General features: G+C 44.7%; 1 protein-coding gene across 3 annotated transcripts in view; it reads left to right on the top strand.

The window, feature by feature from the left end:
• Positions 1-1736: 1736 nt before the first annotated feature.
• The window catches only part of Mesh (sushi domain containing 2 mesh), a 33002-nt gene continuing 7995 nt past the window's right edge, over positions 1737-26743 (top strand). The window contains exons 1-13 of one of the 3 annotated variants that reach the window (XM_077703165.1): positions 1737-1894; positions 4431-4722; positions 10480-10691; positions 12255-12411; positions 13344-13540; positions 15290-15581; positions 16391-16675; positions 18466-18613; positions 20522-20719; positions 21544-21825; positions 23120-23252; positions 24494-24644; positions 26013-26168. In XM_077703165.1, the coding sequence (XP_077559291.1) occupies positions 4641-4722; positions 10480-10691; positions 12255-12411; positions 13344-13540; positions 15290-15581; positions 16391-16675; positions 18466-18613; positions 20522-20719; positions 21544-21825; positions 23120-23252; positions 24494-24644; positions 26013-26168 (2293 nt within the window). In that variant the 5' untranslated portion in view covers positions 1737-1894; positions 4431-4640. Of the gene's footprint in view, positions 1895-4319; positions 4723-10479; positions 10692-12254; positions 12412-13343; positions 13541-15289; positions 15582-16390; positions 16676-18465; positions 18614-20521; positions 20720-21543; positions 21826-23119; positions 23253-24493; positions 24645-26012; positions 26169-26743 lie in introns of those variants that run through there. The other 2 variants (XM_077703163.1, XM_077703164.1) reach the window with 2 other exon arrangements.

Raw genomic sequence — 26743 nt, 5'->3', positions numbered from 1 at the left:
GGCTCATAACTCCGCCGTGCTTGCATGGTGTCACGTCCGGGTGTTCGCTTTTAGCCAATGAGGGCTTGCTCAAAACGGACACTTTCGAAACGGACACAAAACGGACAAAACACGAGGATACCGCCCCAGGTCAGTCAAGCAGATTCACGTTGCCGTACGCAAGCATACCTACGAAGTCCGTGCCGATATTTGACGTGACTGCTGCGGGCAATCAGGCTAGCCATCATCCACCAGCTCGCTTGAGTCACGCATGCACACGCACCGGTGACGTATACGTCAGGAAATCGCCGCACTTCAAGGAGGCTCAAATAAGGACTCGAACCAGCCCTGCCTCGAACAGCTCCTGCCAGGCGTTAGTCACAACAGCGCGATAAGCGTCGTCCCCGGCAACGGAATTCTTTCGGATGATAAACGCGAACTGGACATTACACCGTTTGTGGACAGACAGCCGGAACACAATACCTCCTACAAGGTACAAAGACTTTCGGCTGGGACATTCGATGAAGTGGAGTCCGCGGAGAACTGTAAGTTGTAAAAAAAAAGAGAGAGGAGAAATTCAAAGCATAGTGGGTATGTTTGTTTCAAAGTGCTATGCTTTCGAGTTGAAACGTTCCGCTTATTTGAAGCACACAGCGGAAGAACCATCTACAACACATTGGGAGATGGTAAAGTTAGTACAATAAAAGTAAAGGTATACTTGTTTTATCTTTCATAGTGTCCGTGAAAGAAAAATAAAATCACCTGCGTATACACATATATCTCCTGTACAAAGGGAAATTTCCCATTCACCTAGAATGCAGCCCGACGCACAATATCAAAAGCTTTACAGCTTTTTCAAAAAACCTTCGCCGTTCACGAAAACTTGTCTTTGGGAGATTTCATACCTGGACAAATAACGGCAAGCACCAGGACGAATCAACGGCAAAGGTTACTAAGAAAGCTGTAGGTTTGTTTTCGTGGGCCTGCATTTCAGGCGGATATAAAATCTTCCCTTTGTAAGAGGTTACTCCGTCTTGGAAGCTTTCGTATTGCGCTACTACCTGCCCTGTTGACGCTACCATACCTCCTGAAGATACCGCGACACAGCCACACATACAAAGAGAACATTGGACAAAGATTGAATTAGCATTGTTGGTTCTCCCCATCTCCATTTATCTCTATAATCTTTTTCCTTTCAATTAGGTTTGAGAAGTCATGCCGGGAACGGTAGACTGCTATATCTTTGCTTTCCCTTTTTCCTTTGAATAAAAGTTGTACCAGTGAAAGAATACTGTCTCCGATTCCGATTGGGCGCACCAAAAAGCTTGCATAATGCACCGCTCTCCCCCCTTCCCTTTACTGCTTATTGTAAGAGGACGACTGATGGCAAGACTTAGGATCTGCAGCCCACAGACAGTATTATTCGAAAAAGAAAACCGCTCGTAGGGTGTGGCGGCCGCGTACGCCCCTGCAAAACCGTGAGCGGCGTCGTGAGAGTCAGTTTCGTGTACGTCGGAGTCACCGCGGTTTTAACGACCACAATGTTTCTAGCTGTGTTGTAGGCGTCGAAGAACGGCGGGTGGAGAGAAAACGACGTGCCCGCGTTATCAGACACGCCAGCAAACACCTGGGAGAAACATAAAGGGCGATAACGAGGGGAAAAAGAGAGAAGGGCGAGCGTAGTTTATCGTACGCTCTCCAGAAGACCGTGTTCTGGAAGGCCAACGGTCGCACCCCTCTCAACGACGGCCGTATTGCCGTTAGGCTCGTATACGAGCTTGGGAATACGAACAGGCAAAAAGTGGAAACATGGAGATAGACGACTCGAAATTCTAAATCGCGACGCTTATCGTATTCGGTTTACGACGAAAACTACGACGACGTACTGCTGGAACAAGAAGATTGAAGTGACAAGGTAGGTCTTCCGCATTATGTTGCTTGCAGCGTCCTTGTTGTTCCCTCAGAACTCGGCAGATTTTTCTTGCTGTTGGTATTCTAAGTTTTGAATTTCAGTGCTCCTGCCTCAAGTCCTTCTGTTGCTTCACAAAATTGCTTAGATAATATTGCAAGTCAGGGACGTAGCCAGAGGGGAGGTTTGGGGGTTCGAACCCCCTCCGAAATTTTTTCCAGGCAGCGTATGAGCCAGACTTAGTGCTCCTTTCGGCAAATCTCCTTTCTGATAACCCATAACCCCCTCAGAAAAATATTTCTGGCTATGGCCCTGTTGCAAGTCATAGGAATGGCGTCAGAACTTGTTAATCATACCTCTGCAAGCCCTTAAAGCTCGGCGTCTATCGCAGGTACTTGTATTGCACGCGAGGAGGACAGGAACAATGGCGTCCTGCGCGCTACACCCTAAAGGCTGATGTTGCTTTGAACCAAATGTTTAAGAAAAAAGGAACAGCAACCGGTGGGTTTCGCAGAACCTAGCCGTTTTAACCGATACGCGGACAGACACTAACTATAGAAAGTACACATGAAATCCATTGATTCAAAACCTTGATACATCCGATATATTTTAAACATAGGGTAATTTAACGAGCAAATATTTTTGTGGGTGATTGAGAAAGCTTCGCTCGCAAAAGTTATGCCGCTAAGCTCCGAGTTTATGAAGTCACAGTTCTGTCCGCAATGTCTGCTATGAAAACGTCTTCAGTGCATCTAGCATTGAACCTAAGGCATATACTTATTTAATGTGTAGAGCACACAATTATTTTAAATTAAAAGAACATTTCGAGTACCAGCTGTGCATTATGTCCCCAATATGCCTACTGATTTCTCTTTCCTCAACAATTTTGACAAGTTTGTAATATGTTTCCAGATTTGGTTGTTCTGAAAGGTTTGGGCTACATAAACTTCTCGTTCAAGAATTCTTTTAGACTTCTCGTTCAGGAATTCTTTTAAATTTGGCCGGATGGCCGATTCGAGGGACGGACAGACAGACAGTCAGACATACAGGCAGACCAAAAATTTCAGGTTTAAGTAGCCCCAGAAAGATTATCGTCTTAAACAAAGCCAAATGAAAACTGTTAACAGCGCCAATGAAGGTACATTTGTTCCTGCTCATTTGGTGTCGATCTTCAAAGCCTAAACTTTGGCTAAACTAAGCCTATTTCTTCTAATACTTTAAGAACCAATCATTATTCGTCTGGGGGAAAAAATATGTTATCATGCCGCGCTACTGTGCGACATCAACAAATGGTAGACTTGCGTTTAGAAGGGCCCCTGGAAAACATTTAAAACACGGCCAATAAGTACGTCCAGTCCTCACATTAGGTGGGCATGAAATGTTTGAACCAACTGTTGCTGCACTGTAAGCACATCAGATAAGTTAAAAATATCTCAAGAGATTTTTTGCCTTTTCCCGCGTTATCCAAAGTCTGAGCATCCCTTGTGGGCATATGTCACTTGGCCCAAGCAGTATATCCCCACTAATGGCTGGTTTCCTCTAAACGGCACCAAAAAAGCACCCGAAATCTGGTTTCTAGGCCCTGCTGTGTCTTGGAAATCACTGAGAGCAGCTTTACATGTGCTGGCGATAACTATAGATTTTGCTATACTTCCGGCATTTACAGACATATAAAGGCGTTTATCAACAGCGCCCAAGGCCGGTCTAAAGCGCCCACGTTAAAATAACTAGGCTGTAACCGGTTTCTATCCTGTTTGTATGCGCTAGCGCTCGTGCTTGTTTATTAGAAAATTTTTGAGGCATGAACGATTGGAATGCACCCAACCAATTAATTAATACAAAGGCGCATCTCAACTCCACCATAAATATGCTTTAAAAGTGCGAAGCATCAGGACCATAAGGCTGGAACTATAGACAATTTTTATTAGTGACTTAAAGCACATACAAGAACAGCAAAATGAGGTCGCAGTATGGACGCACTAGCACCAAGGCTGCTATTTATTCGAGCCACTCATTCCGCACGCATTAATACCCTGAAGCGTGCTGGGCGCTTCACTGAGCGGGCAAGAAAAACACGCATGTTTATTCCTGAGTATACATTTGTTGTAAACCGTGAGGTCGGACGCAAGGAGGATAACGGGACAGACAGGCGAGTCCAGTCTTGGAGGGCTCCGTCGCCTCGCCTCGAAGTGTGTGCCTGCATGCATGGTGTACGTCGGCGTCTGGTTGATTCTCTTGTCTCAACCCTATCCGTGCCGTACTCTGATCTCACTACTCAAACATGACCTGAGAGAGTGAACGGCGGAACCGAGCAGCACGTACAGCATACGAGGCTGTTCACTCTCTCCCTCAGGTTTTCGTTTCCGCGCATACCCTCCGTCCGTTGACTAAACACAAAGGTATGCGCTGACTGAAAGTGCTGAGACTGAACTTCCCACAAACGCATACAGGAATCCGTGGCCGCACTTGCTGCTGCGTGAGAAGAAATACACGGGCCGTTGATTTTTAAAGCGGTGTCTGTCTCCCGTTCGCTTTGTTTCAGAGGGCGCGAAGAATTCGCTGAAGCGAAGAGCAGGTGCGTATCATCACGTCGCGAGGGCGACTTGTAGGCACGTTATCGTGAACACACAACGGGACTCCTACGATAAGCGGCGTCGGGCCAATCCACGGCAGTCCGTTCCTGGCCGACGTCTCGGCTGAACGCAACAACCACGCTGCCGCGGGTTCGGCGGCGGTAGATTTCAAGACAAAGATGGCGGACGTTCGATGGATTGTCGCCTGCTTGGCGTGGATCGCTTGCACCTGCTGCGCCCAGGATGCACGTCCCGGAAGTAGTGAGTACAGCTGGCGTACCTTTTAGACGGTTTTGTCGAGTGATGGAGGGGCTGGGTACAAATTAAACGGCCCGTGAACTAAGCCTAATATTAACGGTTCTCTGGGTGTGGCCTGTTTGGGCTTGTCGTCGGAGCGATGCACGGTGCTAGAGCAAGATTTATCCGTGGTTCCAACATTATAAACCAGTTTTGCATTGGATAAAGTGCAAACGTGTGCGAAAGTTTATGCGCTGCGATTGGCGTAGAAATTTAATAGTCGAGGACAATTATTTGTGCTAAAGCTTACGCGGTGAGATTCGTGAAAGAATTTCGAAGTCGAATATCTTTTTCGGAGCTAGAGATTGGAAGTATTATACCTTTGTTTCTTGAGCATTTTTTGAGATTTCTAATGATATATAAATCAAAGCAAGGTGTTCCAACAGTACTTGTCTTATGAGGTAACCGTTGGTTATGGAAACTAAATAACACTACGGTAGAAGAATGTCTCGCGTATCTGGTAGCTACACAGTAACCGACAAACAAGACCTTCCGGGGTGGCTTGAGTAAATAGATGCAATATTCTGACGATAATACTGAGCAAGCCTCGATAAGATATTGCTCGCAGAACTGACGCGTTTAGCGGCAATGCGTTGCTTTGAGAGAACCCATTCGCTTACTTTATCACTTGAATTTTGCTCTAGTTATAATCAGTATGACCAGTGTACCTTGAGTTGTGTGCAAATGTGTGCAAATTCTTCCTTGCCCTCTGTTATGCTTTCGCACGAGACAGGTCATATCGCCAATTAATAAAAGCACAAAATCTGACTCGCAAGACACGCTGTGTAAAAATTGCACGGATAGCGCCCTCCCAATGCAGAAAGAAAGCAAAGGCGGGGAACTTTCTAATGGCAAAATGAAAACCAATTTTCAGCCTTTTGAAACACGTGGATGAAAACAGTGGATTGGACACGATATTTCTGTACTATTTCTGTATTTCCGTAGTCAGGGGGAGGGGGGCGGGTGTTCCGGTGTGAGAACACTCCCCCGAAATTATGTGTTCACAAAACTGGCTACGACATTGTTCGAGCATCCGGCGCAGTCTACCTTTTTATTATTTTTTATTTTTCTGGTGCGAAATCCCGGAAATATATTGTCACGTGACAACAAAGAGATAGGTTCTCAGGAAGAAGGTGTATTCACAAAAGACACCGTAGTCACCGGCTCAGAGGCGGGTTGATGGCGCAAACCCAGTCCGGCCGAAACTCCAAATTCGTCCCTCTTCTGTTCCTTACCGCCGGTCTTTCAACACCAGCACATACCCAGATAAAGCAGAGATTAGACGTAGCTGGATATATGCACATGTGATTAGCGTCAGCTCCTGGCGATGCTTGCCAAGGTCTGCGACAATATTTCCGGCTACGTCACTGGTGAGCTGTCATGGTGCCAAATCATACTTTAGGCATTTCTATGAGGACTCAATGAGGAAACCTGTTTATCCACCTGATACGCTGGATGCGCCGCACTATCGCCGCATAAAATAATGCCATTATTAAAAGGCACTAGACCCCTACTACTTTGATATCAAATTCCTTATATTTCCCCTGAATCACGTCTTCCCAGCACGGCACTAATGTATAGTAGTGAACCAGACTTTCGGCTGTTACAGTTTCATAGGTTTGCTATCAGACTTCTTATATTGCCTCAAGAAAAATGTGTTCTCGGAAATGCACTTGTGTATTGTAAAGAATCCAACTTAAAAAAAATAATGCAGTGCCTTCCCACTCTGTGAAGAAGGATGAACCGCGAAGCTTAGCGGCTGGTCATCATTATAATGGTTAGTTGTCATACATAATTTCTTTCCGGATAGCTCGGTAAAACAGCCGTTTTCTGTAACCATGCTCCCTCCGTAGAAAGCCACGTAATGACAGCGGATAGGAATTCTGTAAAGTTTACAAATTTACTGCGAACTAACTCACTAACATTTAAGAGAAGTAAATGAAATCCGTCACAACGGCAGAGTCGTCTTAGCGGCTAATAATCATACAATTTGTTTCGGGATACTTTCGATAACACAAGAGTTAAGGCCGTTCTTGTAATTATACTCTTTCTGTGGACGGCCATGCTACACTGCGCGACACAACAATGTGAGAAAGCCAGCTTACGAAGATCAAGCTTACGCCGATACCCTGAAAGTCAGCATCACCTCTACACACAAAAGCATTGCTGGGAAGACAATCCACAGGGGCAATTTAAAGCCGTTATATATCAAAATAGGAAGGCCGCAGCGCCTTTTTCAATTTTTTATGAATTGTTTCCATTGTGGGAACCGGTTCTTGCGCGACGGAGAGACCTGCTCCAGAGAGCGTGACAAGATACCAGCAGAGACTGTCGACAGGGCTAGACTTGGAACAGCTCCGCTGTTATAAGGCTTGGTGTATAGCTTATAGATATATGGGGCTTTACTGATACGAAATTCGTCTGTTAACGTTTTTTTTTTGTGCGCCTACGAGCCCACTAATCATAGAATTACACATTAGATTGTCGAACGCAGCATAAATAATTACTTACAACTCTGTTTATGCGTGTCAGTTTGGGTGAAGCGAACACCGAGGCAGCCGCCGTGACAGGAAGGCGCCCTTGACGTCACTGTTCTCGTCGCACCACAGCCGGTGTGGGCGCGCACGCGCGCGCCAGACCGGCCCGACCGGCTGTAGTAACACGTGACGTCAGTTCCAAGAGAGAGAGAGAGAGAGAGAGAGAGAGAGAGAACAACATTTATTGAAAGCCTGCAATTAGGAGCGAGCCCCGTAGGGGCGAGCCTCTAAGACGCGGCCACGACGTCGTGCCGGCGTGCTCTTTCTGCCGCTGCCAGACCGCACGCCCCGAGTTCCGAGAGGCGTCCCGTACCCGTGGGTGCGATCCTAGGCAGCTGGCGTTCGAGAGCCGCCTGCACTTGCTGGACGGCCAGGTGTTGGGTGCTGTATTCCGACGAGGTCATCGCGTTCGTAATGTTTGGGGGAAGCTGCGTTTGTGTGGCAGCCTCCCGCAGGTTCAGTTCACAGTTCCACAGGATGTGGGCTGTAGTTGCTTTGGCACTCGCGCACAATCGGCACACATCTGTCTCGTATACTTCGGGGCACACATGTACACCTAGCACCGGGGTTAGAAGGGACCCTGTCTGTAACTGTCGATATGTCACCGCTTCCGCGCGTGAAAGTTTCGGATGAGGCGGGGGTCGCCGTCTTCGATTAGTTCTATACCACAGCAGAATGTCCCCATAGCTCGTGAGGGGGGTGCACTCGGGAGGCTCGTACCGTTCTGGAGACGTGGCCGAGCCGTTGGCCGCTGCGGGGTGTGTGAGCGCGCGCGACCCCCGCCTCATCCGAAACTTTCACGCGCGGAAGCGGTGACATATCGACAGTTACAGACAGGGTCCCTTCTAAAAACTGACGTGATGCACAAGAGGGAAAAGAGCGCGCCAACAGCACCGCGGCCGCCTCGATACGTCACGGGAGCCCTGACGTCGGACATTTGGGTCGAAGCGCAGATGACGTCATGAGATTTCTCGATGGCGCGGATGAGCTTTCTCGAGCGAGCAAGGGTTAAAATAGATTTAAACTATGTTCTACTGAACGGTTACGGTCTAAACTTCCGAGGGGGTATCCCGATATACAAAGGAAGCTTTTTACATAGTTATCTGAGCTTTGAAATTTCGTGGCAGCACTCTTTTAAAATGACGCCGTAGGCCCTTCATATTTTCATGAGTACACACGACATCTTATATTGCCGTATCAAAAAAAAAAAAAAAAAAAAACAAGAAAACGCCTGCTTTCACACCATAGCACATTTCGTAGCAGTGAAGCCGACTTTAAAGCCTTTGAGTAGCGGTGTAGCCGACTTTAAAATTCTCTGTGGATTGCAGAGCAGCTCGAGCATTTAATTCAACAGTTGGGAGTTTCTGAATTTTTTTTTGTTTTTCAGCTTAACAGCGGTTATCACTTTCTACGCAGTAATATGAAAAAATGTAAAAGAGTGCAAGCTAGAATTGCGAGCTGCAGTTGGTAGCGGTCATACCAAACGGCACGTTTGGTGGCGCAGAATCGCCGTCGGCAATGTGCACCACCGCTTTTTTGTGCCATCAACTCTTCGAATGCGTGCCACGGCACGAGGAAATCTGTGTGCCAACTTTTGCGAATCCCAGGGGGTGTGGCGCGACATTTGCCGAAAGACACCAGCAAATCCGCCATGATTTATGAACATTCCAGGGGACGAGATTTGTGAAAGAGGAAGAAAGGGAGGAGGCGACGTCTCCAGTTTCATGCACTAGCCTAATTGTGTCAACTGGATTTTCTGATCCCGTTGAAACAAAGGCTAAATTTGAAAAAAAAAAAAGTGTGGGCTTACAAGGCAAAAAGTGCTTAAATATTGCTGTGTAATAGTGATAATTGGGAATTAACAAATGGTCAGGGTGTAATGATTTCCGGGAATTAGCGATGATTTGGTGGTGAATATATACCCTAGAATAGCTAACGACATGGGTTGTAACAGCACGCAGTGCTGTCAAAACTGAAATATCGCAAATTCGGGTTACACGTATCAATAGTTTAAGCGAGTTCCGTTATTCAGTTCTAGCCGAATGTAAATTAGAACGCGATGTTAATCCATCGCCCCCATTAGTCCCAGAAACCACAGCCATGCCACTATATGCGGGTGAAATGAATAGGTTAAGTGGTTAACGGTGAATAAGTTGACGCTAACAGTGGTAGCCTAATTTCTATAGCTCCTAGTGAACTGGCATGCAGTCAGCATACCGACTTCCCACTTTGCCTGCTCCCCTAAGTGCGTCACAGCTAGACTGGGGACTTTTGGTACGCTTGCGACATCGTAAACTTGTAGCACAATTATAGTGCCAAGAATATAGCGCAATGCCTGCACTGCTGCAGTGACTGGCTAGTCCAGTCTAGCTCACGGCACCAATTGTGGGTCGTTGGATCAACCATCCCCACCCCCCCACCCCCTGCCATAGTGCTGTTGCATCATGGCTGTGGGTCATTGGGTTTACCTGAAGGGATTGATCAGCAGTAGTGAAAATAAAGGTAGCCGAGGTCAGTGCGATTCCCGCCTGTTAATGAACTGCGCACGCAGCCCTCACTGCACACTAGCCTATTCCTACCCAAAAGTCATAGTCATAGTAACAGTTTTATTTGCACAAGGAGTTTGCCCCCCCCCCCCCCCGGTGGTGTGCACGGCTGGACAGAAAGGTGGCTACCTTTACGCTAGTGTGCCTGCTAGCCCGCCACTGGGTGGGCGGAAGAAGCACGACAACGCAATAAATAAACAATTACAGGTATGGAAGGAACGAACAAGCAAAATATCACACAACATAAAAGGCACAAACAATATGGACACACACGAGCTACAGAACACACAAAACAATACCCATATGGTACATTGTGAGAGTGGAAACTAGGGTGGGCTCACCAACAAAAGTAAAGTGAGCACTGGGAAAGAAGGCAGGTAGCTTCCCATATGTTGACTGAATAGAAAAAAGTACATGGGTTACACTCAGGCATGTACTGCCAGATCCCGCACACAAAGCAATATGCCGTCTTCATGGTGCATTTCATGAAGTAAAGTTGATTTCAATCCATCTTGCCCCATCATAAGGGAGCGTTATGGGAACCGGGATTATAATCTTTCCCAAAGAATATGGGTATGTTCCTTCTCTGCATACTGGATGCACTTAGAAATTACAGGCATTCCATTGCGCGCGTGCAGTGAGCGGCGGCGGCTTGGACCCAGACTTGTATGCCATCGAGGACCGGCTGGTGTTTCCTCAGAGGCCGCCCGACTACCAGTCGTTCCGCAAGATGCTCATGTACCCGTACAACCGGCCCGATCTGCTCACAATCGACTCCAGTAAGCAAGAAAGCGAAATTTCGCTACAGGCCAGGCTACCATTCTTCGGCTTCCACTACAAGTACATCAAGGTAAGCAATAGGCGATGCCATGAACTGTTCAGCTCCTTCCCCTTCACGGCCGCTTTACTTCCTTACAAACGTCTGATCATTCCTTCCTCCATTTTCGAAGCGTGAAAACACAAATTTTGCAAGTATTGCGGCCGAGTTGGTACAACATTCTAGAGGACATTGAAATATCTGGATCAATCACCCAAGCACATGCTTGTGAGCTCTATCCAAATGATGTCAACAGTTTCGCGTCACATACACGTCCCGTTATGCCATCACCTGTGGTGCCATGCAGTGCATTTAGAACGTCAGAAATGTCAAAAAGCCATTTGCCATGTCTGCAAGCGAGTCTGGTGAGTTAAGCAGAATGATATACAGTAGACTCGCAATAATTCAAACTCAAATAAACCCTAGGATTTTGTTTGAATTATCAGAAGTTTTCACAAGTATGACTCAGGGCAACATACCAGCTTTTGTTGTAATGAAACATTCACGTATATTTAATATTACAACATTCAGACACAATACTGGAGTGCTACTGACTTTTCGGGAAAAAAAAAAATCACAAATGGATGATTGCTTTGTCTTTGAGTTCAAAACACCATTCTCGATGCCAAACGTTTCACTTTAAGACGTGTATGCTGTCAATCAGCTTTATTTGTGTCTGTTAGTGATATGAGGATGCAAATTTGCAGCTAGAAGCGGCAAATGCGGCACATATTTTCCGGCAAAGCCAAGCATAAACTACGAATTAACCGAATTTACACAATGGAGTGGTTTGGATTCAGTGGCTTTGAAGTACCTATATTGAAAACATAGTGGGCCAACCAGAATTTTGAAATTTGTTTGAATTAACCTAAAGTTTGAATTATCTGAGTTTGAATTATACCGAGTCTACTGTATAAGCAAAAGTGACATTTTGAAAGACTGAATGATGGTGCAATAAGCGCGATATTGTCGCAAAGCCAAAGACAACGCAGTGGTCTTGAAGGAAAACACGTTTATTGGAGCGAACTTGTGCTCCCCTAACAACTCAAAGAATACACAGGCGGCGAAGCAGCAGTCAACAAAGTGACATGTGCAGGCGAGCGTTGGCGAGTCGAATGCCGCGGCGTCTATTCTGCGGTCATTTATCTCTCGGCGCGAGGGCTTCTCGAACAGTCGAATTGCATCTAGAACACTGTAGATCATAGAAGATTATTCTAGGCTGTTCACGTTAGTTCATGACACTCTCTCTATCAAAGGAGATAATGCATGCGGCATAAAAAATAGAACATGCGCTTCGCTTGGCCTATGGATAACACAGATAACATAGCCCGGCGCAGCTGGTCGGCAAAAACAAAACACAAACAAACAAACCTAAAACCTGGTTCGTGGCAATATTATGAATTATCTTCCAGTTCTTTTAAACATGCATCTAGCTTACTTTAAAGTGGCTGATACATTTGATGTCAGACTGAAAACATGAGAGCACAAGTAATACGACTGTTAAAACCATACAGCCTTGTACCAAGTTATTGGAAAAGTAGTGTACGAAGTAGTACGATAATGAGCTTCATTATTATTTTCTTTCCATCCATGCAGGTGAACTTGAATGGTTATCTGCACTTTGGGGGTGCCCCAGCCACTTATCGGTTCCCGGTGAGGTTCCCGATGAGGCCGGAGGACACGATACGAGAGAAGGACCCGGCACTGATCGCCCCGTGGCTCAGTTACCAGACCATGGCACCAGACATACCAGGTGAGCACCGCCTTCAATGGAAATATACTCGCTTACTTGTAAACGCAGTGAATACCAACAGCATATGGCATTCGAAGCGTGAAACGTCGCTGCAGAACACGTCAAATGTGAATAGAGTTAGTCAAATACTTCGTGGAGGCATTCTAGCTGGAGTAACTTAATTGTAAAAAAAAAAAACACACACTATTAGCCACAGTGTACTACTGCAACTACAAGGAAAAGGCAGCTTTCTCACAAATTTTGAGGATGGAGAGAAATTAATCCTGGTTTATATGATCTGAACAGGACTGCCATTCATCTAAGCAAGTCATTCCGCAATCTGGCTAATCATGCAGAAAGCTGACCATTCGAGGGAGTGAATTAACTAGGCATCTTACTGTGAGGGTCAGCTAGCTGTTAGTTAGTAGAGTGTTTCAGAGAAGCCAACCAGGCCGAATAATTTACCCAAAAATAAAAACGTATTTGCCACCAAAAATGAAACCAGATTTTATTTGTAATCATCTTACCACATTTGTACATACTAATGATAATTTCTTTGTTTAACATGTTAAATTCACCCATGCAATATCTCTTAAATGCTTGATCGGCTCTGTCCCGAGCCTATTTGCCTCCTTCGCTAATTCTCATTCTTACACCATTTGTAAAATGCATGTCAATGACCTGACAACATTTTGCTGCATGCTGAAACAATGCCCTTTTAGCCAAGCTTTATCTTTGTCTTACTGTACTCTCTCATGTGATACTACACTCATTAAGAGCTGCATTAACCATCAAAGGGTCTTGAACCAGGAGCCTAACACGTGTTGCTATGGGAGGGAATACGGGACATAAGCATGCCGACAATCGATGATGTCTATGGCTTGTTACGCCCAATGGTGTCCCGGCAATCGTGCTGCAGGTGCTGCAGGAAAAAAATGGCAATGTCATTGCAGAGTCCGGCGTGTACTTCAAGCTGTTCCGCATAGGCGAGCACTCAGACAACGAAGCAGATCAATGGCTGGAGCGCCGTGCTCTCGAAGATTTCCGTGAAGGCATGATTGGCGCAGCTGACTTCAAGCCAACGTTTGTAGTCATCGCCACCTGGAGAAATGTCACACTGACTGGTATGCAAAGCAAGAACAATGTCAAGGTAGGCCAGCACCCTGTACATCCTCTGCATGCGTGTGATAGCAACACGGTAATAGATTTGACTCTGAATTAAATGGCAGTGCCAAGCTACGACTCTAACTGAAGAGCATCCGTGGATCATGACATCACTTTATAGCAAGATATTCAGACATTTTTATGGCTACTGAAGCATTAAGGGGTGGCCTTTTTGAAGTCAATGACTTGTAGTAGTGCAGCATTAGTGTTGCAGTGGGTTCAATTTAGTTTACATAGTGCTCGAGACATCTGCATGTCAGCACTTCCCTAAGCTTTGTTCTGATGCGGTAGTGTCTATAACCAATGAATTGAAATCTACCGTTTAGAACTCCATGCCCTACCAATAGGCAGGTGCCTACTAAGTGAACTATAAACAAATTTGCCTAAATGACTGAATAGCGCATAATAAAGTTGTGCTCTGCTGCTACACATTATAATATCCTTCATAACTGTAGTAAAGGGAATAATGCTAATGACTCATCATTGGAAATTCCACAACTGAGTGACAGGCTCATGTCGGTCAAGTGCATTATAGACAAATGTACAGGAATTACTGAATAATGCATAAATAAGTCAAAGTGGTACAAGCCATGGCTTTGTGGCACACCATTCTATATCTTTTGTTTAAGCCACACTTTGTTTGCTTACTGATGCATACTAAGATCTACTAGTTTAACGGCTTCAAGACAGCTTTAATGTAAGTCTAACAACGTCAGTCCCAAAGCTTCGATAAAGAGCTCAGTGGCATGATTCACCCAATAAAATGCTTTGCTATGGTACAAAACAACTGAATTGTAATATATATGGCTGATATATAAGTAAATCTTGTTGCTGTTGTTTTAGAGTGTGTCCGATTTTTAAACGCGGAGCTGTTGTTACTGGCCGTAAGTTCGCTGTTGTAGGAAAAAAATACTAATTCAGACAATGCCTAGCGCACGCGGCGACAGCCGAGCTTCCACGGCATGTGCAGCGGCTTTAGCACAAACAAAAAAAGAAAACTGGCAAAAATCCTGAGGACTGAGAAAATGGCGAGTGTTCCTGTGAGCACGTGCTTTGCGGCGACCACCGAGTTTCAGGCTCGTGCAATGGCTTTAGCAAAAACAAAACAAAACACCGTCTAGCGTTGTTGTCAAGCCCTACTGCGCATGTAAAAAACAAAACAAAAAAACAAAAAACAACTCCCGCTCCAATGCTAAAGATGAAAAGAAACCCTGCTTTGGAGAAATTACCGTGGCCCATTCTCTAGAAGCCATTATGAATAATTGGAGACATGGAAACGAATGTGCCACTTCTCCCCAAGCCGACTTGCAGATCCCGCCACCGCTGCCTCAAATCAATGGCGAAGAGCTGGTGCTGAGGATGACTTTGTATCCACCACTCGCCATGAAGAAGACGACGATTCTTGCAAATGATGATGATTACTAGCCCCTAAACTATGCAAATAAACAAATAATGATACTGAAACTTAACTATGTGTCCAGCAATGCTTACTTACAGCAGCTTCAATATTAAAGTCTTGCGAATAAACGCAAGCTTCCCTGAATTTTTCTAGATATTCTATTCTTTGCAAGTTCACCTTGTTTGCAAACTATATACATTGTTTAGACGGACCACAAAGAACATATAAAGCTTTTCTTCCTTCAACATATTGGTCATTTCACACTTCACATTTCTGTTGTTCAATAGCGAAAAAAGTTGCCATGTCATAATGTTAACTTTTCTTTGTGCGAAACAGACCAACACGTACCAGGTGGTCTTGGCAAGTGACGAACGACGCACGTATGTGATGTTCAACTACGAGAAGATTGACTGGATTGCGGTGAACGATGTGAACAATGGCGAGAACGGCGAGAATCCATTCGTGGGCTTCAATGCCGGTAACACGACCCGCTACTACGAGTTCATCCCCTACTCTCAGGAGCCCCGCGTCAAGAACCTTCCCCAGCATGGCCAAGGAAACGGAATCAACGGCCGCTACATCTTCCAGGTCGAAGAGGAGATCTGGCATGGGTCGTGCATCAAGTGGGGTGAGGGTTATTTGTTTTTACGTCTACGCCAACTGATGTACAGAACTGCTGCTGTTGACGATTGAGGCAAAAAACAAAAGCCCACCTATTGATGAGTGATACAAAAAAAGGAGGGAATGGTGCGCGTGTTTTAACGCAGGTTAAACTTTGTGCAAGTATGCCCGGCACGTAATTGCCTTTGGCATGAAACAACGGCAAAAGGGCACCACTTTTTCCTTGATTTTTTGTGAACCAAGTTAAGTGCTGAGAATTATAGCAAAACATTACTGCAGTGAACAACACCAAGACTGACATCAGGCGACTGAAGAAAAAGGAAAATGTGTTAAACAAATTCCATGTGGGAGGGAGAAGCAAACTTTGTTGTGAGCAATGTTTGTGCTAAACCCAGAGATTGTAAATTTTAGTGAACACTGTTGCTGACAACATTTGTAACACTTGTAACACGTCAGTGCCCTGTATGTTTATTCGACCCATCTGAAAAGAAATTGTTATTTTACAGTGTTGCGTTAGAGAAATTTTTTGAATGCCACCTTTTTGTTACTCAAAGACACATAACTGCTGATTTTGCCCGCAATCACTGACCTTATCTCCCCTGAACTGCACAGAGCTGGTTCCCCATCTGATCCGCTCTCGCCCGCGGCTGATGTTCTTGTTCCTTGTATATTTATTCAACCCATCCAAAATGAAATTGTTAATTTACGGTGTTGCGTTAAGAGGAATTTCTTGAATGCCACCTTTTTGTTACTCAAAGACACATAACCGCTGATTTTGCCCGCAATTACTGACCTTATCTCCCCTGAACTGCACAGAACTGGTTCCCCATCTGATCCGCTCTCGCCCGCGGCTGACGTTCTTCCCCAAGTACGCGTCCATGCTGGGCGGTACGCTGATAAACGTGACGGGGCCCTGCTTCGAGCCCAATGAGAAGATTGAGTGCCAGTTCCAGGACATGTCGGGCCACAAGCTGCCGGCCATCTACCGCGACGTCAACCACGCCACCTGCCTCATGCCGCCCGTCATGTTCCACGGATACGTGGATCTCACCGTGACCCAGGGAAGCCGTGACGCCATGTTCTACGGGCGATTCTACGTCCGTGAGTACCTATGCTTCATCTTGTGGGTGCCGAGAGCTGCACACAGTGCTATCGGCAAGGTGGTCAGCATCACTCCTGCATTATGCAGGGATGGTCGTGAAATTAAAAATTAAAAGCAATGTCGCATTAAGGGGTGACGTGGCAAGTAAAATGACCTATTGATTGATGGAACAAATTTAATCAGGTTAGGAGAATTCATGTAACTAACCATTCTTTCCACAAAACTGAAATCGTTTTATAGATACCTTCTATACTTTTCAAGTTAGAGGACTAATTACCTGAAACTTGCATTCAGCATAATTAACTAATTAGGCAAGCACTCAACAAGATTTTTATGTCAGCGTGATCAGGAAGGTCTATTCTGTGCAAGCAACCTATTAGATTATTGCATTATATCCTTTAGGCATAAAGAATGAACAAGAAAAGTTTCACCTTCCTTTTGAAATCAGAAATAGTCTCGTGTCAAAAAGAAAGTGAAACTTCTGTCTTTATTTTTGGATACGTCCCCCATGAAAATGGGAAGAGCATTTCTAGCAAGAAATCACAATTTCCGGCTTAATTTCTGACCAGATTATTAGATTCTAGCTGGAATCGACAGCTTTTAACTAGAAAAATTTTTAGTCCACCTAGAGACGATTATTTCCAGCTTGCAGGTTTTTTTCCTTCTAGATAGACTGACAAATGATAGCTGGAAGTAAATCTCCATCCAGCTAGAAACTAGAAACTGAATTTCTAGCTGGAATACTTCTAGCTAGAAGAAATTTCTGGTTCAATAATCCAGCTAGAGAAAACATATTTTCACCTGGGATCTAAAGGAAATAAAGCAATAATGTAATAGCTTCCTTGCACATAATAGACCTTCCTGATCATGCTGACATAAAAATCTTGTTGAGTGCTTGCCTAATTGGTTAATTAATCTTGGGACAACTTTGTGAAGGTTATTAGCCTGGTAACTCAAGAAGTATAGAATATATTTTAAAACTAATTTAAGTTTTGTTGTTACGTTAGTTAACTACGTAAATTGTCATAATTTGACTAAATTTCGTCCATAAATAACAAAAATAGTTTTGCTTACCACGTCCCCTCTTAACTTTTAAGGTGATCAGTCTTTGCTGTGACCGTAAGCTCCACCCTTTTCCCTAATCCGCCACATGCTGGGTTTTCATACCGTCTCGATTTTGCATGAATGAGCATTAATTTCTTTTTTTAAAGCGGGATGACTAAAATAGTTAACAGACATCTCACGGAATGCTGCTAGGAATACAATGTTCACCTTCACTTCACCTTCGTATGCTTGTTGTGACACACAGCGCCAAGTATGCTTTAGACTACAATTGTGGTGATGCATGTCTATTTTTCCAATTGCAAAGTAAAAGTGCATTACGTGGTGAAATAGGCCTGAGTATTGTTTTTAGCACATCTTAGCCTATTTTAGTGCTGTCTGCCTTAAAATGTAGCTCTGACTAATGTAGCTTGGACTAATCAAATGCAAATTCCGTGGAACACATTTCACAGGTACGTATTCAGACCATGACTATCTCCAGGCAGAATTCCCAGTCGAGAGACCTGCCGAAAACACAATCGGTTCAATTGGAACCACATAGAAATGCAAATGGCACCATTTCGAAATACAAATGGCTCCATTTGGCCCAATTGTGTTTTCGGAAGGTCCGAATGGCCCGCCAATTGCTTTTTCGGCTGGGTTGAAAGGTCCAGGATAGTGAGAGGTTGTCTTCCATGGTGTATTAGCCCATCCTTGTATGAATGCTGATTAAGGAGCACACATGCAGAGCCTCCGGAGCTTGCAGCTGAAGACATCGAAATCATGGACGACAACGACAATGAGGAAAGGCCTGACCAGATTCGCATCAAGTGGAATCCACACAAGCTCATCAACAACAACAACACCAACGTCCAGCTTCACTTGTGGGGCTACAAGTGAGTGAGGTCCCTTATGGGGGCAGATGGGTCTTTGGGGCCGGAAAACGGTCAAAAAATCATTTTCTGGAAAATGGCATTTGCGGCATCCACGGCCACATCTCTATCGGTCTGCAAATTTCGTCATCATAAGGCACCATATTTTATTGTAAATAGCATTTTAAAGTGCACTCTACAGCTCAGTTCACACAGAATTTGATGGTGAAACGGCACTTTTCTTGCAACGCTAAGATAGCATTTCGCCCTCGGATATCTCGGCACCCAGAGCAGGTACAACTGTGATTTCTTTCTTGCCTTTGATACCTAAATGTGTGGAGAATACTATGTTGGAAACAAATTTTTGAAGTGGAGGCTTTGGAATATTATTATTGTGTTCAGTTGACACCACCTCCGAGCCTTTTCTGGCAGAGTGCAGGAGGAGTGACGTTCAGTGAAATGACCAAAAATAGCTAAATATAAAAAAACTTGCAACGTTTTATTGTTTAGTCATTTGTCTGCCTAGCCACAGGGTAATCACCATTCTGTATGGAGTGGTTATTTTGTACTTGCGACCTGAAATAATGGCAATCATTAATTATATCAAGGAATAATCAACTTGCAAAAAAATCTAATTGCAGATTTGAAATCAGCACAAAAACTCCCTGATTCTGTGCAGTTTCATTAAAATTGGTTAGTAAATAAAAAAAAAATAGTTCTAAGACCAGTCTGCCCCCCTTATGGCACAGCCACCGTAGCACAACAGAATCTTGGACAAGATAAATGAACAGCGGAGAGCAAACACATACTTGTCAGTGCTTTGTCTCACGTATCTCACCTGTTTTGTCCAAGCAACATTTCTTGTTTGTCGTGAGTCTGTTCACCATATTGCAGCAGGCTTCACGAACAGTGCCCTGCTCTGAAAAGGCAGCACAAGACCCACTATGGAGAAGCATAAATGTACAGTTTACTTAGCGTCTAATTCGATGAGGATTGGTATCTGTTTAGTTCCAGGTCCTAGTATCAAAAAATCACTATCTGAAATTATTGCTCCAAAGCTCAGGTAAAAGATACCACTGTCCAAAAGCAGTGTTAAGACATTAATTTTTATCCCACACAATATTGCCTTAAGTTTGGCTTCAAGCACTGTTTATGGAACTTTTGTTACATGTCATGATTTAGTACATTTTACTCTTGAGAGGCTAATTACTAAGTCTATGCAGGCACGCTACGCGCAATCAAGTAGCAAAACAAGCAATGAACAACGGGGTATATATAAATTATTGAGAAAGAAGAAATTAAAAAAATTAAAAACGTTCCACTAAATGTGGAAGCTGTTGGAAGTGCAGAGCAGTGATTCGCCATAATGGGCTGTAGTGCCGTTATCCGCTCACTGCTCCCCACCTCATGCATTTCAAATTTCCCGCCTCCGCAGTGCTCACGCGCCCCCTGCCTGAAACTGCGCCAGCGGGAGTTCTGTTCTTTTTGTGCTTGCTTTGCCTCCCGCACGTGCCGGCGTTGCACTGCCACTTTTTTCGCTTACTCCCGCAAAAACCAACCCAACGAGCGTTTCTAACAAAATGAACGGGGGCGCTGCCGGTTAGTTACGTATATTTTGCCTCAAATGTACCTGCAGTTTTCTTTGTGCTAAACAACGGGAAGATATATGACAAGCGCCAGCGGTTTACGAGTTTCAAACACTTATGACTATATAAACCGCTTGATTTTCAAAGCCTCTGTGGGACGCCGCGACGACGGAACGCCGCGTGGCTCTACTTGGGTCCAGCGAGCGAGCTACGATGACAAGCCGAGCCCCTAAAGTGCTATGCGCTTAAAATGTGCCATTTATCTAATTCGCTGAGTGTTTATATGTTTTTCACATCAAAATACACACACAAACGGTGTTTCAAACGTTCTCCCTTTTCGTCGCAGCGATGACTACGAGTACCCCCAGCTGACGTACATCGACACGCTGTCCAGCGGCATGCGAAACGGCGACATACGGTACACCATCAACACGGAGATGTATAGGGATCGGTACAACTGGGACAAGCTCAACTTCAAGTTTGGCTTCCTGGGCATGAACCTCACCGACGGGAACGCCATCGCCAAGGACTACAGGGGCTCACCGTGAGTGCATGGTTCACCATTTCACATCACTACATATGCTACCACGCATGCTCCAAGAAGCTACGTATATGGTTTGTCCAAGAGCTTTTATATGGCACAGCATATATTGTCAACTTACTTTCGGCCCATTAGACTCAACTACAAATTTGGGTTGTTCCCTCGCTAACTAAAGAGTCTACAGCAGTGGACTGGCCCAAAAACAAATTTATGCCCATCCAAATTTGCCTAACAGCGCAGGTACGTGTAAAGTTATACTAGAAGCTGTTTTCTTCCGGGTGGCTACACCAGTACATTAACTTTTATGCACCATACAGGGCAGGCAGTGTTTCAAGGTGCACTCATAAATGGTCCTGTGTACCAGAAGAGACCGGTGTACAAAAAGACCTCTCCACTTCTCCCACTATGAGCACACACCACCGACACTGCGGGCACAGCATCTACAAGCTGAGAAATTTTTTGCACCAGTGCTGGGCTTGCCAAGGTAGTCGTAGACGATGATCCAGTTTGAATTGGTACTACGGTGTGCAAATTAAGCAATGATATTATGTTTGAAGGAATTGCTTAAAAACAAAAACGTCACGTTTGTTTCATCGTCACTTTGTTTCAGCGTCACTTTGTTTCGCAAAGTCACCTTGTTTCATCGTCACTAAGTGAAGACTTCAAAGAAACATGTGGTAGCCAAGATCAACGTGTCCAAGTTTTACAGGCTTTGAAAGGAGCCGTCAGAACGTTCCACGAGTGCTGCTTTGCTTCGCTCCACCAACTGCCTGAACGAGATCTCTCTCTTTCTCTCTTCCACACCTCTCCTCCTCTGCCATTTGCAGGACCATCTGGAGCCGACCCATGCCCCTTGCCTGGTACTTTGCAAACCAGTGGGACCGCGCATACGGCTCGGACTGGAAGGAGAGGTTCTGCAGTGAGTGGTTCGACCGCGAGACCAACTCGGACCGGTTCGCGCTCACACTCTGGCGTTGCCCCTGCACCATGAAGCAGTCTGACTTCGACAGGGGCCGCTTCGCTCCGGACAGCAACTGCAACACGTACACCAAGAAGTGTGACCCGCTCCACAAGGGTGCTCAGCACTGCGTGCGCACTGGGAGACCTTCGTAAGTTTGCCCTTGTTCCAAAGTTTATGTGACATGTTCCTCGCAGTACATGTCAACCCTTGTCAGCTTGCACTTAAAATGCAATACAGTCAAATCTTGATATACTGAATCCCGCGAGACCGCCAAAAATAGTTCGTTATTTTGAAATATCGTAATGAAAAACTGGCAGTTATAAACCAGTGATCTAACCTAGGAATGAAAATGACATACGTTAGCAGTAGACGCGTGTGCAAAAGGGTGAAATAATAACGTTCCGTTCACTTCAAGCTGCTTTATTTAAAGAAATCAGTTATTTTTTTCTGGCGCATGCAGCAAGCACAACCGATTAGGAATGCCTCAACATATTCCACCTTGCACAATACCTCATCAGTACGTCATTTGTTCATGTACACTGAAACTCAATGTTCGACTCGATCTGATCTTCTGCATGTGTTCGGTGAACCACAGCCATCTACCTTCGCATCGTCATCGTCACTAAAGACAATGAATGCTCTCACTTTTTCTTTGCTTTGTCGCTAGCTATATTCATCTTTGGATCTCACACGAACTTCGATGCAAAACCAGCCACAACAAATAAATACCTGCCCGCACACATGATTAGCGTGAAGAATGACTGACCGACCACCAACACCCAATACAACAAAAAGGAAAAGAGGCAAACGTGGCCAGGCTTGCTAGGCTACTTGCATTAAACCACAGCTTTGTTGTGGTGGCGCTAGCTGTTGGCACTTGACATAATGAGGATGATAGCTACTGTACTTGGGGAATACACAGAGAAACGGCGGATTCTTTTTCACTGAATTCGTAACACTGATGTTGCTTGATTATAATGGGGAAAATAAATTATGTGCGTTATTCTGAAATACGCGCTATGTATACTGAAATTTGTAGTTCTGAAATACTTTCATTTTGAAAATATAGGCAATCTGGCGGGGATTCTTAAAAATATTCGTAAATTTGAGAAATTTGTTATTGTGGGGTTCGTAGTAACGAGACTTGACTGTATAAAGTGCTTAAGCATGTAAGTATGCATTTTGGGGAATTTCTTAATTTAAGACCTAAAGTCACAAATGCCTTAGGCTTGAAAACGATTTGCCATCGCATGAAGCAAACGTGAAACAAATATTTTTTTAAAAAATATGAAACTATCCCAAGCCCTTAGACTTAATTGTGATACTTCTGTCCGGCTGAAGGGGTGCATTGCAAATCATTCCAAGCACAAGCCTATCAACCTGCCAGGTTAAGGGTTAAAACGCACCTAAACTGTTGCCACCCGATGGATACCCTGTCGCAGAGTTGGAGGTTCCGGACAGACCTGCTGCTATGACATGGAAGGGGAACTGATGTTGACCGCAGACACAATGTACGGAGGCCGACCGTCACGTATCTTCAGCTACGGCATCCTGCCTTTCAACAGCCGAATGAAGGTGAGGACGACTTTGCAGGACAGTCAAATACAACCGTGCGCTGTTGTAAACATGCCCCTAGTGCAGACTGCAGCCAGTTCTGGACAAAAACTAGATTGCGTTTCGTCCTAAGCCTATAAAACTTGGACAAGTGGCAGGAGCATTTCAAAAATGAGACAGATGCATGTTACAGCAATATGGCCGAACAAAAATCAGTACTGTAATAAGTTTAGAGTGTGCCTTCCAGTAAATGAGCCACTGTCATCACTTTCACTCAGTCACGGGCACGTTACCAGCAAAAAGTAACACTGTTACAGTTACAGTTGCCTAAGCCAAAAAAAGTAACTCTGTTACAGTTAGTTACACAGTTTCAAAAAGTAACTTGTTGCAGTTACAGTTACTATGAAAAAGCAACGTCGTCACTTTTCCGTAACTATCACACATAAATGTCAGAGTTTACTTAATAGAAATGTACGAGGGCATGTGGGTAGTCAAATTGCACGTTGTAAAACCCTAAACGAAGGGGACCTGAAAGGGGGCAAACAAGTGCAACACCAACGATTGTTGTGCACGCTTATTTTGTTGCGTCGACTTTTGTGTTGACACACCCTTGGTGTTGGTAAATTTATTTGCAAAGCTCATTGTAACTTAGGATGAGTTGTTTGTAAGAGTTGCTATCTGAGACTTTACCCTTTTTCGGAGGTGCAAGTGCCAGTTTAGTTTTTATTGTTGCCGCTTGACTCAAGGCGCCGATAGATTTAAAAAATCACCTTAAAAACCAACCTCCGACCTCGGTCTTCCGCAGGAAAGATAATTCTCCCAGAGACCTCCTCTCCTAAACTCCAAGGGGAGTCGTGTTGTGGAAAGTAAAAGAGGGAGAGGACATGAGAAAAATAAAATCCGAAAAAATGGAAAGCGCGAACTGTACGTCGGCCTTTAACGAGAGTTTTTGTTTGATATTTTTTTTATAAACGACGGAGTAATTGGAACGGTATTTCCTGTTACAGTTACTGAGCAAAGAAGTGACAATGTTAGTTACAAGTTCCTCCAACTTAGAAGTAACTATTTACAGCTAAAACTTACTGACAAAGGTAACTAGTTAGTGGTAATGCATTACTAGTAACTAGTTACGGCCCAAGACTGCTTTCACTGCTCTAGGCAGAGGACTTGAGGCTTTGCATTGCAACCACGTCAGTTGCACTGATGAATTATATAGACAAAGCTTAGATCCTCTTTAACGAGTGTTTCCACTGGCTGCCCAGGTTCCGACTCTGTCCTACTGGAACATCGACGCAATGCCCTTCTTCTACTGTTGCCACTGGCAGCAAGCGAAGGATGACTCGAGGTCTTGCCAGCAGTTCAAGTACTGGCGCACCTCACAGGACTGCACAGCCTACCAGCCCCCAGGATACGGTAGGCTGCAGACTCATGCGTCTCACTTGTGGCTTGTGCATTGAAGTAATCAAAAGGTGGTGATTGTGGGGCCATAAGAAAGCCCCTCATTAAATCCAATGTGCTTCACTCTAACTTCGTGGCACGAACTCCAAGCAAAAAGGAAGTGCCCTTCTGCTGAAGGGCTGATTCCCACCACCAAATTCCCACCATTTAAAAGAGATTTTGCAGGGTTCCCTTTGGAAGAGGGTCGAGTTGATTTTTTTAGCACAGTCTTAATTCGGACTTTTCTAAAGGGTGTGAATTCTTCGACAAGAATCTGCTTGTATGATATTTCCACACATCTTCCACTAATAGCGTGTACCAACAATCGTACCTCTTGATTTGTACAGAGCACAGAACATAAGAGTGACAATTTTTTCCTTGTGGATAGCACTGCCTCAAACTTCTAGTGGAGACATCCCACCCAAGGATGTACGGAAGAAACTAGTTGTAGCCTCTAATATACGGTCAACGACCAATTATTCAGACCCTTAAGGGACCGCAAAAATGTTTAAAAAATCAGGCAGTCCGAAAAAGTTAATGTTCCCCCCAAAAGCTCTATGTCCTGGTGCCGGGAAAAAGTCCGAATAATCAGCATGTCCAAAAAATTAGGCGTGCGAAAAATCGGCCGTCAACTGTATTCTGCCACCTGCTCCGTCCTCTGCCACGCCTATTATTGCTATCCATTTTGAGTTCCAGTGCCGCCAAAGAGTACGGTCAATTATAGTAAACTGGTAAACAAACACTAGCCGAAAGAATTAAAGCAGCACTGCTACACAAAATAGGCTTTTCAACATAATTAGTTCCCATGTTCTTGTTTGAGAAACCAATCTTTTCCATTTATTCTCTCGCTCATTTCCATTTATTCTCTCGCTCCGGCGTTCTTGACTGTCAGCAAGCAGGTGCGACTTCTGTGAAATATGATACGATATGAAAAATTCTGCATAAATTCAAGAATTGTCTACTAGTGCGTAGCATTCTTATGCCGCTTGTCTAGAGTGAGTTCTTTACAGCAAATTTTTTTGGTTTTTCTAAATTCCGTGTGACCATTTATCTCCATTTACGCTATTATAACGATTCAAGGTGCTACTTCCGCCAAATATAGAATGCAGGGCGTTACACGGTTTGCCATTTTCACAATTTTTTATATTTTCCATATTTCTTGGGTTTTAAAAATCTTTTTGGACCAATCATCTCCATTTATGCTTTTATAGCGGTTAAAGATGCAACTTGTGCGAAATCTGCATTTTTGTAGAAATGCAGGGCAAAGAATGCTACGCATTAAAATTAATCTGAAGTTGCTGTGCCCTCAGTGTGTTCACTGTTCCCTCCAAACGTCCCACGCAGCTGCGGTCTTTGGTGACCCCCACTTCCTGACCTTTGACCGAGCAAACTACACCTTCACGGCAAGGGGAGAGTTTGTGCTGGTGCGAGTGAATGACCCCAAGGGAAAGCTGGAGATCCAGGGCCGTTTCGAGAGTGTCCGCAGAACACAACTCTCAGGTAAGCGAAGGGTGGAGCATTGATTAATCGATTGTAGGGTTTAACATGCCGACGCGATGCAGGCAATGAGACGCACCATAGTGGAGGGCTCCGGATTAATTTTGACCCGCTGGGGATCTTTAACGTGCGCCGAAATCTCGTACACACGGGCGTTTCTGCTTTTCGCCTCCATCAGAAAAGCGGCCGCCGCGGCCGGGAATCGAACCCGCGACCTTGTGCTCAGCAGCACAATGCCTTAGCCACTGAGCCACCGCGGCGGGTAAAAGGTGGAGCACCAGGAGAATGGGACAGCTGCAGTGTTTTAAAGAAGATACAGTATGTGTACATGTACAGTCTCTGTCAAAATTTTCTAGGCCATGCCAAAAGTGCACAGGCCGCGAAAAAGTTAAAAGTGAAAGCTTACCTCTCAGGTGAGGCTGAAATGTTTTATGCCAGAAAGCTGGAGAAAACACCTTTGTTTTTTTACTGTCATAAAACACTTTGATTGCCATTAAATGTTAGGCTTTTGCTTTGAATTCTTTGTCACTGAGAAACCTTGGCATGGCCTAGAAAATTTCGACAAGGACTGTACTTGA

Source organism: Haemaphysalis longicornis, unplaced genomic scaffold (genome assembly GCF_048455015.1).
Source record: "Haemaphysalis longicornis isolate Haplotype H1 unplaced genomic scaffold, Haemaphysalis longicornis Haplotype H1 scaffold_3, whole genome shotgun sequence".
In the NCBI taxonomy this organism is placed as follows: domain Eukaryota; kingdom Metazoa; phylum Arthropoda; class Arachnida; order Ixodida; family Ixodidae; genus Haemaphysalis; species Haemaphysalis longicornis.
The sequence above is the reverse complement of the archived record's forward strand: the minus strand, read 5'-3'. Positions and strand labels throughout refer to the sequence as shown.